This window comes from Seriola aureovittata, chromosome 6 (genome assembly GCF_021018895.1).
Source record: "Seriola aureovittata isolate HTS-2021-v1 ecotype China chromosome 6, ASM2101889v1, whole genome shotgun sequence".
NCBI lineage: Eukaryota > Metazoa > Chordata > Actinopteri > Carangiformes > Carangidae > Seriola > Seriola aureovittata.
The window spans coordinates 16,638,107-16,651,412 of NC_079369.1; the positions used below are offsets into that span (position 1 = coordinate 16,638,107).

Consider the following 13,306-nt stretch of genomic DNA (forward strand, 5'->3'; position numbering starts at 1 on the left):
GATGAAACATTGCAGTTGGCTTTTTGACATTTAAGTCCACTCCTTCATAGGAAAGAATATTACCCCCACAGATCCATCCCGAGGATGCACTCACTCTCTTTGGCTTTATTCTGTTTCTTTTTGGTAGCACTTACCTACACTTTCAGCTCCTAATTTAGAGAAATGGTTCATAAAACACTTTGTTTACATAATGACTAGCTGTCACTATGGGCAAACAGGACTGATACCCAACTCTTAAGAGACTTCCTTAACAAAACCAATGTGCTTTCTACTGATCGCAGTAACAGCTGCAGTTCTTACGTTTTATTTTACTTTTAATCTGGTAGTTTGTGGTTGTGAAGTGCTGCTGCTGCCTGCTCGGTTCTTCTCTAGAGTTAGTCGGCAAGCAAACAAGTGTGAAAATCACTGGATGGCTTTTAACAGTGGAATCCTTTCCATCAGGGTGAGACCCTTCCAAAAAAATACATCCCACACACTCGTGGCTACCTCCCATGGATGCAAATGTATAAAACGAAATAGAAAAAACGAACAACAGTGGACTAGTGTGGCCACTCCCTGACATCTCATTCCTCTGTGCTGCAAGTGAGTCACTGTGCTCTGCAGACAATTTTTTCCTCTAACTTCCCCTATCAACAGATGATTGTAGGAGGCACTGTAAAAACTCCATGGCACTCTGTTGCTGAAAATTAAATTTTTGCTACCTGCACTGTGCAGTCTCAGAGCTAAAACCTGCTAAGCTCTCAGCGCTGTAGGGAGCATGCAACAGCTTGTAGTTTCCACTGCAAATAAGGAGAGAAAACATGGCCAAGTCTGTGAAGATACTCCCAGCGGAAACACAGTCTAACTTATCAGATGTGCACAGGTAGACCCTCTTTGAATTAACTCTGTTTTATCACACTCTTCTGCTGCTTTCACCACCCTATTCAAATTTCTACACGTCTCTGAAAACAATCCATCTCAAGAAAATGAAGTCTGATTACCTACCAATGACGTTCAGATGCACAACTGGGAAATCAATGTTAAGCTGGGCCATTTTCAGCAGCTGGTTCATGTACTTGGGTCTTGTGAAGCAGTGATTTGATTTTGAGGTTTGCTTAAAAAACAACATTTTAAAGAGGTCTGTGAAGTCACCGGAGGGAGGCTCTACAAAGAAACCTGTCAAAAGCACAGCTATGGTCCAAAAATTGGTGGAGCGTACTTACCCGTGACTTCTCCTCCAGCCTCGTCATCATGACCACAGTGGCTGCTCTCTGTTCCCACACCATCCTCCAGAAGTCCCCAAACGTCTCTGGTAATGGACCCTGAGTGGCAATGTAGGCATTCTGCTTCCTGTAGCCATCGATGTAGTTGGCATTGATATAGTCGCTACCTGTGATACCTACATACAGACCACAGGAAAAAGAAAGGAAGGTGTAACATGGTACTTTTCATAGCTGTTCCCCTTTTAATCCTGCCTCACTTCATCACGCATTACTGAAATAAGTGGAAATTGAGATCAGTTCAAATTTTGGAGCTGTCCAGAAACAAGTGGCACTGTCTTAAGATACGGTAGATCATTGCTTTTGGGACTTGAAATATTATATGTATTATTTCTGCCCAGTATTTCTTAGAGCTTGTTTTGAGGAGTAAAAAACAAAAAAAAAACAAGACATAAGGCAAGATTAAATACGATACGTCTGCACAGCTTTTCTCCCACTCTGCTCCTGTAGAGCTGAAAGAAACCTCAATTGTTGTTCCAATTCAATGGATTCAAATTCAGCAACTACCTCACTGTCACAACTTCCTTCCTGTGCTCTTTTATCAATTTTCTGTTTTGTACCTCTGTGGTTCTGCCTTGGTTTCTTTGGATATTGGTCTAGCCTCCATCTGATTAACCACAACCACAGCTGGGTTGTGCTGGAAGATGGAGGATAGCAAGGAGGCACTCAGCCGCCGCAGCCGGGAGGTAGATCCAGCTCCTATTCCTCTCAACCCGCCACCATGCTCTGTTACGCACCGGTTCCACTAAATCTAGCCGTAAGGAACCCCTCCGCATTGCTGCATAGATGGATGTGTACTGGCAGTGTTTTAATGCCGAGGATGCTGTATGCAGCACTTGTGAGCTCTATCGTAAAATCCTGCTTAAACTGACTGCATGTAACTATCAAAGTATTCCGTGGCATCCTTTAATGCGTCTACAGCAGTAACAGTAACATTTCAAAGATAAAATATGTTGCTGCTACTGCAAGGCTTCATCAGGACTGCTCATAATACAGAGAGTGCAAAGTTGTTTAACTGTGAAACAAATCTCCGGTCTCATCATGTGCGGTACAGAGCTGTCACCAGGCTCTGATCTGAGGGAATCAGGGTGTTGTGGTGGTGTGCACTGTCCCACATCATAAAAAACGAAGGTGTCTTCAAGCCTGGTGCAAAGTCACTACAGGCTCATTAATTTGAAGTTGTTCCAGGGAAAAAAAAAAAAGATTTAAACCAAAAACATAATCTTGCGATTAGAGCGTGTCTAACACAGCATCTGACGGTGATAAGACAGAACATCACCCATCTTCATTTAACCAACATCTACAATCCTGTCAGTTGAAAAGAGACTCCAGTGTGGCGGCATCTGTGTTGGAGAGTCACGTCTCTTTGACTGACGTCTCCTCACTCAAGCGACAAACAATGAAACACTTGAGTGGGCTAATTTAAGAGAGGAGACGCAGTGAGGACAACAACCAGGGTGGAGAGGCAGAGTAAGATAGAGAAAAAAAAGGGGGGGGGCAGAATGAGAGAGGTGGAGGAGAAGGTACAAGGAAGAATATAGAAGAAAGAAGAAAAAGGAAAGAATGAAAGAATGGAAATAAAGCTGAAAGAAGGCAAATATCATTAAAACAGATACCACGTCGCGGAATCCGACTGTGGTGCCTTGGCTTTAGTCATAGCTAAGTGAACAGAGAATGGTGGTGTGCATGAATTGTTCTACTGCTGCGACTAATGGCAAAATCACTGCAGTGTAAAATAGAAATTTCAGACTTGATTAATTTATGTATTTATGGACGAGGCGTTTTTTCCCTGGGATGATTTTGTTATGCATGTTGTCGCACCCTCAAATTGGCCCGACTATTGCGAGATGTTGAAATCTAGTTGGAGATGTTAGCTCACACAAAAGGAGAGTACTGTGGAGTTTGGCACCACTGTGGGGAGTCGGGAGCTCTTCTGGTGATGCAACGCCAGAACAATGTCAGCGGTGAAGGGTGACTACCTCTGACAATGTCCCTTGAGATTTAGGAGTCAGAGGAAGAGTTTTTCTGGCTCTGAGATTCTCAGTACTGTGTCTATGGGCAGTTAGAGGGAAGTCATGAGAGAGGGCCAGATCTGATGAGACAAATGGGACAGTGAAAACACTGGTTAAATGCCTGAGCCACTCTTGAGTGTGAGATATGACTGGGCCCAAAGATGAGCTGAAACAAGTCCTCGCCTCACTTCCAAAAATAATATGATTCCATAAACCACTTAGCTGCTCAGGACCAAGTTGAGCTGGAACAAGTCCTCCGTTTAGCCTCCAAAATTCAGTTTTGTTCTATAAATTCACTGTTTGCTGGGAATCGAAAAGAGCTGAACTGAATCTGAATTTCACATACCAGAATTTATTTTCACTTTCTTCTATTTGGCTTCATGCTACTGTGTTGACTCAATGCAATAACTGTGTAATCCAGCCTACAAGTGCAGTTCTGACCTTTCTTTTTTTGCTCCATTCTTTTCTGGTTAACTACCAATTCAGCTACGGTGCTATAATCTAGTCCAGTCTGTGCATGTTAGATTCCTTATCTACCCTATTCTATTGTACAGTACAATAATAGACAGCATTCTCCTGTATTGATTATATTCAACATATTCTGTTTTGTACTGCTTTGTACTGTTCTAGTTTGGTCTTCACCGTCTAGTCCCATCTGGTCTCGTGCATGTCTGTTCAGTACAAATTCCTAATTACTTAAATCGACTCTGTAATTACGAGGATTTCCCAAATGATCCACAAAGAGCTGAGCTCAATTCTGAGGTGGTGAAGGTGCAGAGTGTGAGGACGGGTGAGCCTTACCCTCGATGGGAGCCAGGATGACGCGGGAGTGGTCGTAGGCGATGACGTTGGCGTAACGATTTTTGGGCTTGTTCACCTCCAGGTTGGAGTGTTCCCAGGTGAACTGCTGGCCTGGATCGATAGACTGACGGGGGCAGAGACATGCACACACAGAGAAGAAATCAGAAGAGCTGTGAGGGGAGCTGAGCAATAACAATACCAACGGATTGTTATCATAGAAAGAACAGAAGGAGGCAGAGAGGGAGAGATTGAGAGGGTGATTTTCTCAAGGGAAAGAGTACATGGTATCATGAAAATCTGCCTGCTGACTGGTTTAAACACTCACAGCAGCTGCACACAGTACTTTATCAAGACCATTAATACAGCAGGTACATAATGACAAATAACAATATTGATGAAGGCGGCGGCCGGCTCCCCCCGCCCCTGGAGCGAGGGCTGACACTCGGGTGAAAGACAAATTCAGCCGCCTCTTTGAAATAAAAGAATTCCAGATAAATGTTCCGTTCCCTCGTAAGGATAATTAAGTATTCTATTACGATTCACTGTTTGCTTATGGGCGTCAGGCACTGGCTTGAAGGATATTTGCAGTTAGGGCGTCACCATGTAGGGCGGGGTGGCCGGAGAGGGAGACTGAAGCTAAATGAAGTCCAACTGGAAATGTGATCTAACAATTTGCATGTAATCATTAAAGCAATCTGAGCTTCCCTCTTAGTCTCTTTCCGGCTTTGTTTTTTCTTTCTTTCTGCCCTCTCTATCCCTCCTTCTCTGTCCCCATTTTCGTTATCTGCATCTCTCCATCTTCAAAGTCTTCTACTTTTTTGTCCATACTTCTTTGTCTCTTTATCGCCTTCTCCATCTCCTCTCTGATGTTTACAGTCCCTCTCCATGCAGCCACCTACTACCCTGCTATTTTCCATTTCTCTCTAGATTACCTTAAGGCTGAGTATGCGTGTGTGTGTGTGCGTATATAAAGATTGAGGTCACTTCCCAGACACATCCCTCAACTCAGAAATTGAAAACCGCATCAAATGATTTTAAAAACTGATTGAATAACAATTACTTAAATTCTTCCTGCAACAACAAGAACCTCTCCCTCCTCCTTACGATGCGTGATGACATGTTTGAAGATGAGTGGCACCTCCTGTCAGGACCACAGGGTTTCAGGACATGGCTGCAACCTGCCTGACAGCAGAAAGACTACAAACCCCTATGGCTTCGGTACTGTTGGGTAAAACTCTGGCTGCCTTTTCGTTGCCATTTGTATGTCAGATTATCTCCTCTTCATCTCCGCTCTCCAGCTGCGATGCTCTGCGCTCTCTCCCCTCACTGAGTCCTCATCATTAACTAGTCCTCCCCACCTCATCTCTCTCCTCTCTCGCCTCTTTCCTTCCATTTTTTCTCCTCCCTCACATCCCGCCTGGCTAAAAACCAATCAGTCAAAGCCCCGTAGAGCTGCGCTTGGCAAGCAGGGGCCCCTGGACGAGCAGCCATTCATCAAGAAAATAACAAAATTAAAATTACACTTCTCTATTTAATTTGGTCATTTATTTTTCCTGGGGGGTGGTTGTGCGAAGGGGCAGGGGGACAGAGAGAGGGAGAGAGAGAGCGGGGGAAGAGATGAGCGGGCGCTTTAATGCACTCTCAAAGCCAAGTAATTAGAAGTTGTAGTTGTAGCAAAGCATCAACTTTGGCATCATGTCTTTCGTCTCTCTTCCCTCTGAATGGAACAAGCTTGTCCATTTGGTACACAGCCCGGATGTGGATTTATGAATAATAGATACCCAAGAAATACTGGATCACTATGAGAAGTCATTATCCACCAACATCCACCGGCAGGCATGATGACGGCAATCTTTGCTGGTGTACCCGCTTCCCTACCTTAGCCTGGCGTGCAGCGAGGCGACAGGCACGGTGATTTAGGGATGGCGAGGAGGGGATATTGCCTGTATGCAAACAAGAGCTGATTCAGCGCTCCTGATTTCTAATCAACTCTGGTGTCATTTATAACCGCCGTGGTCTCCAAGCTCAGACAGCTCAGTTACTCCTTCTACACACACACACACACTCACCCTCACACAAACATACACACACACGTACTATGTTAAAGCCGGACTGCCAGTGTGCTTTTCCCTGAAAACACATTAGAGGAGTTTTGCTTAAAGAACGGACGGACTGTGTTGTGTGTGAAGGACTTTCAAAACATTATATTTCCACAAGTCAATGTTTAAGATAGGTAAAGACTTCAAACTGTAATTTCTGGACTTTTTTCATCATCATTTTTCAAACGCATTTAATTTTGACCGATAAGTGTGTTAGAGAGAAACATTTTTTAGGTGTGTCACAAAAAGGACATGTTAAACTTCTTTTTTCATCTATGTAGCCTGATGTAGAAGTGGATGCATTACAATAGAATGATTCCTTTATTTAGCAAAGAATTTGAGGAAATTGCATGTGCGAGTTTCATTGCCTTTCTTTACCATGCTGAGGACGCAAATCTATCTGAGGAAATATAAGAGCACTATCAAGCACAAGCACCACCAGCTATAACATTTTCAAAAAGCAGGAACAAAAAGACTTACAGGAAGAGAAACAACCAATTTCCCATTTTGTGCTGAGAATGAAAACACAATCAGACAGAAATCTATACTCAAGAAACTGTGAGCTTTGAACCTTTGGCCCCACTCACCTCATATTCCTGTGAGAGCTTGAGGTTGTCGTTGGCCTTGAGAAGCTCTGTGTGTTCGGCCAGCTCCGAGATAGGGATGGGAGGATGATTCATCATACCTGTTTGCCAAAAAGTGGAGAGAAAGATTCCACACAGGGGAAGTAAGGAAAGATTAGAGGACACTACATACTCAAATCGAAACTTGAAAAAAAAAAAAAAAAAAAAAAAAAATCACACAACACACTTTTATGGGTGAGAATTTCTCTATTACATAACAATGGAAGTTGGGTTTTAGTGGTGAGGAAGCTTGTGCAGAACATGGTGAATGTCACACGGAGCAAAATGTATTGACAGGTGATGTTATAGGCACGGGATTGGACCAGGCCAGAGCTCAAAAATTGCTAAGTTTGTCAAGTATGGCTGACTGTTTGCCAAAGAAGTGAGTAACATACACCCACAGACTAAATTGTATTAATTCCCACAGTGGTCAGGATGCTGACAGAGAGATGGACCAATAGGACAAATAGGTGCGGAGTGCTGCCAGAGGAAAACCCAGACCAATTATGGCTCAAACATTTGGAGGCATGAATCATTTTCAATAGCTTGGGAAATTTGTTAAAAATTACATAAGATGAAAAAAAGTTTTGATGGTAAAATCACAGACAAGAAACATGACAGCTCTTTTTACTCTTTGAATAAATGAAATGCTTATGTTGACAAAAAAAATCCTTGTACTCCTCATTGAAGATAATCAAAAGCAACATTTCCTTTTTAGCACGGCTGCTATCAACAAAGCAGGAAAATTCAATGCTGGCTCACTATTTGGAAAAAAAAAACAAAGAAAATGAGTCTTTAAAGACTGTTACTTTAAGCAATCTTACAAATTCAAGTCAACTTAGTTATTTCTTGTCACCTATAAATGAATATGGTACACTATTATTTTTAAATTTAAACTATTAAATTTCTGATCCAACCAATCCAACAGTCTTTCAATCTGGATCAGACCCAAAATATCCCACAGATTTGCTTCTACTATATCCTTAATCTGTACTGCTCTCATTGTCCTGTGTTGTTTGCATAGTGACAAGTTTTGACTGTTGCCTCTATAAAAAAGGCGGTTATTCTAAAACAGAGCCCTGACCTGGGGGCTTATGTGAAGGAAGGTGGGGTGAGGGGATAGGGAGGTTCAGGAGTGTGAGTGATGCTGAGTGACACAGTGAGCTGCTCCATTCCAGCCAGCCAGTGCAAAGCAAGCAACCTGCTGTTTCTACCCTTTCCTGATTCCCTCATACCAGTCAACACTGGCTCTAAGATGAACACCGCTTAACTTCCAAAAATCACAAAAAAAAAACCCAACAAAAACAACAAAAAAAAAAAAAATTGCAGTTGCATGTCCAATATGTTCTCCCAAATCCCTCTGCCATTTATTCAAAGGAATTCCCAGAAAGCACTCTCTTTTTCAAATGGGTGAGAAAATTGTGAGATTTTTCGCTAGCTCCAATATCCACTGAATATTGTGTTGCCACTGCCACAATATTATCAGCACTGCTGTGCACTCCAGTCACTAATCCATTTAGGAGCATAATGCTGAGGCCATGTAATGGAATATGGAGCAGCCATAGATTGTGGCTCTGTCCCTGCATGCGGCCTGGCAATACTTAATGCTTTTGTATTTTTAGAAAGAGGCCTTTTTTCCTGCCAAGTGACAAGGTCAAAAGTCGACAAAATGTTGACATCTCTTCTCTAAAAAAAAGTTACTCTGGCTTAATTGGGTGTGAAAATCGCCATAATCACATTAACCATCCTTAATATTCCTTTTTTGACAATGCTTAATATCCCCCCAATGTCAAGGGGGTCACTGATGTTTTGGTTGCTTTTGTTGTGCTTAAGAGGGGGGAGCCCAACCCTCTGCGCTGACAGTCTTCATTAGTAATGGTAATTTATTTTACACTGAGAGAACAATGCGGCGGTGTCAATTACATGAAGATTAACAAAGATTACAATGCATATATGAGAGAAATGGAGATGACACTGGATGGCGTGACATTCTCCGGAAAATGAATGGACACACTGCATTAACGGACAACTTGACAAGAATTGTGCAATAAACACCCATCCTCTTCCTAATGGATCATTTGAATGATGTTGACTGTATTAATACTGTTCCTCTATTTTTTGAAAGCCTATGTTGAGTTTCTTTTTCAATTGGATATCTTAAAAAAAACTCAAACAAACCTTTACAAGGTAGTAGGATAACTCAAATTAAATTGAAGGAAACAGTGTGTATATTCATACTTAAGTTTCTTAGTGAGCTAACAAAGCATGCAGACCGTGGTGGCACCACTTGAGGATGAAACAGAGTTATTAATCACTTCTGGTATGGGAATTCATTGAGATGAGTGTCAAGAAAAAGAGGAGATATTGCAAATTAAATTTGGTTGCCAGTTTACTCGCCTCAAATTGAGAGGGAAAGGTATGAGAAGCTATGAGCAAAATAAGTAAATGCGTATGCAAATGAGGGGCCCGCACTTCTCCTTGAGAGAACAAGAACGGGTTGTTTGAGGGGAGATCAAAGAATGTTTGTGTTGGGTTCGTGTGTGTGTGTGTGTGTGTGTGTGTGTGTGTGTGTGTGTGTGTATGGTTGTGTAGTTTACTCTCTGTGTGTCTATGCGTGTTTGTGAGTGTGTGTGAGTTACAAATGTTCCCAAACTCCATCAATTCCTTTCAGTTTGTGTTTACTGCCCACATTACTGTCTGCATGTATAAGTGCCTGCTACCGTCAGAGATATATCAGGCCAAAGTGTTTACATATACATCCAAATAAACCATGATGCACCGCCAGTGGGACAGGCTCCAGGTTATACTTACTAGTGTTTGTTCAGCCCCTCGGACATTGGTAGAATATTTAGAGTAACTTGTATGAAAACAATTTGAATACTTAAAACTGTATGCTTAAATACATGCTTAAATTAGTTATTTTATCTTTATCCCACTTTGCCTTTTGCCAGCATAACCAACTGCTATAAGCTTTTATATTTACACAGACGAACCTCGCATCTAAACTTACCTGCTTGTGCGTCTATTTCTCTCTCTCTGTGTACTTTTCCAGCCTCGCCCTTTTGTTTTGTTTTCAAGACAAATGAGCCGATGATGCCTGATTTGTTCTTGCTCTCATTTTGTCATTTCTACACTGCACTGCACGCTGCAGTGTTTATCCAAGAAAAGATTTACTTTCAAAACTAGGCTTTGCCGTGACCTGTAGTCTAGTAATAGTCTAGCAAAGTTACTCAAGGACAAATTGTTGTTATTGCCTGCCCCAACTCCAAAGCCTGCCTCTTTCTCTACAAACACCCCACCCCTCCCTCTCCCACAGATTTTTCCTATCCACGCACAGACTCTTCCATTTTTTTTTCACCGCAATCAACAGCGTGATCAATGAACACAGAAAAACAAACTAGCGTCTAATTACACATTTCCAATCTCCCAATCCGCAGTCGATGCGCCTGAGACATATAATGATTCTTTCTGATAAGTCAAAGCAGTGTCTCTTCAAAAGCCTATTTATGATGTTACGTATTTCCATATAAAAGGGAAGAAGTCTGTCTGTGGGTAAGCAAAGAAAATAAAGGAAGGCGGGGGGGGCAGAAAGTCTGCTTTTTCTCTCGGCTGATCCTTTTGCAGTGAGCAGGGAGAGTGGGTGATCAAATGTCGAGCCATTGTTTGCCACCGCTTTAATTAATTCTGCTCGTTATCTCTGAGCACAGAAAAGACCCCGTTAGATCAGAATGGAAATGGAGCAGTGGTGGTAAAGGAGGAGGAGAAAGGAGAAGGGAGAACAACAACAAGGAGGTGAAAAAAAAGGAGGTCTGTGAAAAGAAACACCTCTCAACCATCTCTACATCAGCAGAAGTGATCACACAGGTTATTTATGCATGGTGGATTAATGCATAGCCAACAGCTCAAGTGAATATCGTGACTGACATCCAATTAAATAAAATAAATAAATAAACACAGCCCAGTATACCATTGGAAACCAACATCAAATTAATTAGAGCTGAAATTTTGCTGCATCATGTGAAAAAACAAACAAATGCAAATTATGTATTTGTAAATGGAGGCAAGCGGTGCTGGGAAAGAAAAAAAAGATAAGGAAAGCTGGAACGCAGATGCTAAAAGCATAGAGACTAACTTTCATAGTCAAAATCTGCTTCACTCTGAGGACTGCTCAGACCAGAATCTGTAAAGAACAGCAAACATAAATGGAAAATGGTTTCAAAAGGCTGTAGTGCAACAGAGAAGGCTATGTAGGAAGGAAAAAATAAAAATGTGCATAACGATAAAAGACCATGAAATAAAACACAAAAGCAACACTACATTGTTTTACCATGAGTTAAATTCTCTGGGAGGCCTGTGAAAGTGACAGACCTGAGCCCAGGCTGACACACAGACATGAAAAAGTAGGGCAAACATTTTCAGATCACACCTGACCTTCCCTTCCGCTACCAAATCCCACTCAGTGCCACTGGCCTCCTCGGAGCAGAATGGTTAGCCATGGGTGTCAGCCCCTACTGAGAAACCCCTTCTACCAAGCCCCATATCAACGCTCATAGAGATCAGGATAAGAAATGGATTTGCTATCTCTAAGCTTTCATAAACACCACTTAGAAGGGCCCATTGACAGGAACGAGAAAGGGACAGAGAATAGGAAAACCAGCTTATGTTTCCTGCTGAAAAGTAACTCTCAAAGATTCCTTTGTATGTGGCTTGGTCCTGAGGCACTGGGAGTGAAAGGTGTGGAAAAGTGTCCGCATTCTTGGCTGACAGCTGTGGAGCCAGAGCTGATGGGAGTCAGGGGTCTGAGGAGTGTGGTGATGGTTCAAAGTCTTATCTGCTCCAGAGGAGAAGTCCTCTGAGGCTGCAGCCAGCCGATGTTATGTCCGGGTAGACTCAGGTCTCCTCAACCACTCAAGCAGAAAGGAGCCATCTGTGGCAATGTTAACTGGACATGTGGCTGAGAGATGCAGTATGATGGGATGCTGGCAACCTGCCCATCAAGTGAAGGGAAATAAATTTTTGCCAGGGCTGAAAGTTGAAATCTGATCAACAGGGTCGCTCAGCGATAAGGAAGGATCACATCACCCAAGGATGGCAACTTTGATCCATAGAAAACAGATAATTTGTTCCAGAAGTGAGAAATGGAAGGAAAGGGAAATACGACTGGTGGGCAAAAAAAAAAAAAAAAAGAAGTTTGTCTTTGTTAAAGAAACTATCTATTTTTTCCTAAATCTGGTTCCAAAATAGGTCATCATCCCCAGCTGAAAGCCTAAATAAGCTGTATTTTAATTTTTCCTTATAAGAAAAACAAACTAACATGATTAGGACGTATGCCAGCTTTAACACACTGCAAAGCTCAATTCTGCAAAATCAAAGTTGCTAAACTTGGTTTTGGTGGATTTACCTTTCACCGGCATCTTCACAAGAGGGCGTCAGGCCAGTGGAGCCAAATGAGCGAGGAGAGATGAAGACATCAAACATCTCCCTCTTACTAATTGATTTGTGACAATGACTAATTAAACCTTGCAGGGGGTGCTCTGATCCACTGTCTCCTAACGTCATTCATCACAGCAGGAGGGATGTACAGGCATGTCTGATTATGTTTATGTGGAAGTGTGTGCTGTGTGTTTTGATAGACCTGCTTGTGAGGAGGAGGAGGAGGAGAGGAGGAGGAGGGCACGGTTGCTGCAGTTGTTGCTGTAATCTGGAGAAACAAGTAGGCTGCTGATGCATGCGCGCGATTGGCTGGTGTCCGTGGGTTTTGCAAAATGTGCGACGCTGCGGGAAAACATTAGATTTTTTCCCATGCTTGAATGTGAAAGGCACTTCTTCTAACAGACTTATGGGGGTGTGAAGTGCCATATGCGATGCTGCTGTATTGGGGGGGTCGAGGATAAAGAGGAACAGAGATGGAGATGAATAGAAAATACATAGATATGTTGAGGATACTGTATGTTGTAGAGCAAGCCCAGTGAAACTCAGTTCACCTGACTTTTAATTTAATTTAATTCAATTTTAGGTTTGTTTCTATTTTAGCCTGAACAGTAACGAGGTAAATTCATATTACTTGGCACAGTAGGGAATGTCAAACTGATGATATATGTATTTCTCCTGATGGTCACCAACTGTTACAGTTTGCTCATTTTTTAACTGCAACTGGGAAGAGTAGAAAAAAAAGCAGAAATTGAGAAAAAGGAATACACATTGAAAAGAAAAAGTCATGATTGAGAGAAAAGAGAGGGCTTGGTTGGAGATAGACAGTAGATATCCAGTGAGTCGTGCTGCTTCATTACTTTGGCCCCATTTGCCAATTAAACCCCAGGCACCAATGAAGATAATGACAAAACGAGCCAGTCTGCGCCCCGAGGAATTATGGGAAGCTGTCACATGAGCTACAGGCTTTAAAGCACAAATACACATGCGCCTCTGCGCACACACACACACACACACACACACACACACACACACACACACACACACACACACACACACACACACACACACACATACAATAT

At 42.4% G+C, this 13,306-nt stretch overlaps 1 protein-coding gene across 13 annotated transcripts in view; it reads right to left on the reverse strand.

The window, feature by feature from the left end:
• ptprsa (protein tyrosine phosphatase receptor type Sa) overlaps window positions 1-13,306 on the reverse strand; it is a 232,879-nt gene that overhangs the window by 22,363 nt on the left and 197,210 nt on the right. For 9 of the 13 annotated variants that reach the window (XM_056377815.1, XM_056377811.1, XM_056377809.1 and 6 more), the window contains 4 exons: window positions 10,927-10,974; window positions 6,759-6,856; window positions 4,073-4,196; window positions 1,203-1,378 (listed from right to left, as the gene is read on the reverse strand). In XM_056377815.1, coding sequence (XP_056233790.1) covers window positions 1,203-1,378; window positions 4,073-4,196; window positions 6,759-6,856; window positions 10,927-10,974 — 446 coding nt within the window. The remainder of the gene's footprint in view (window positions 1-1,202; window positions 1,379-4,072; window positions 4,197-6,758; window positions 6,857-10,926; window positions 10,975-13,306) is intronic. The other 4 variants (XM_056377819.1, XM_056377818.1, XM_056377816.1 and 1 more) reach the window with 1 other exon arrangement.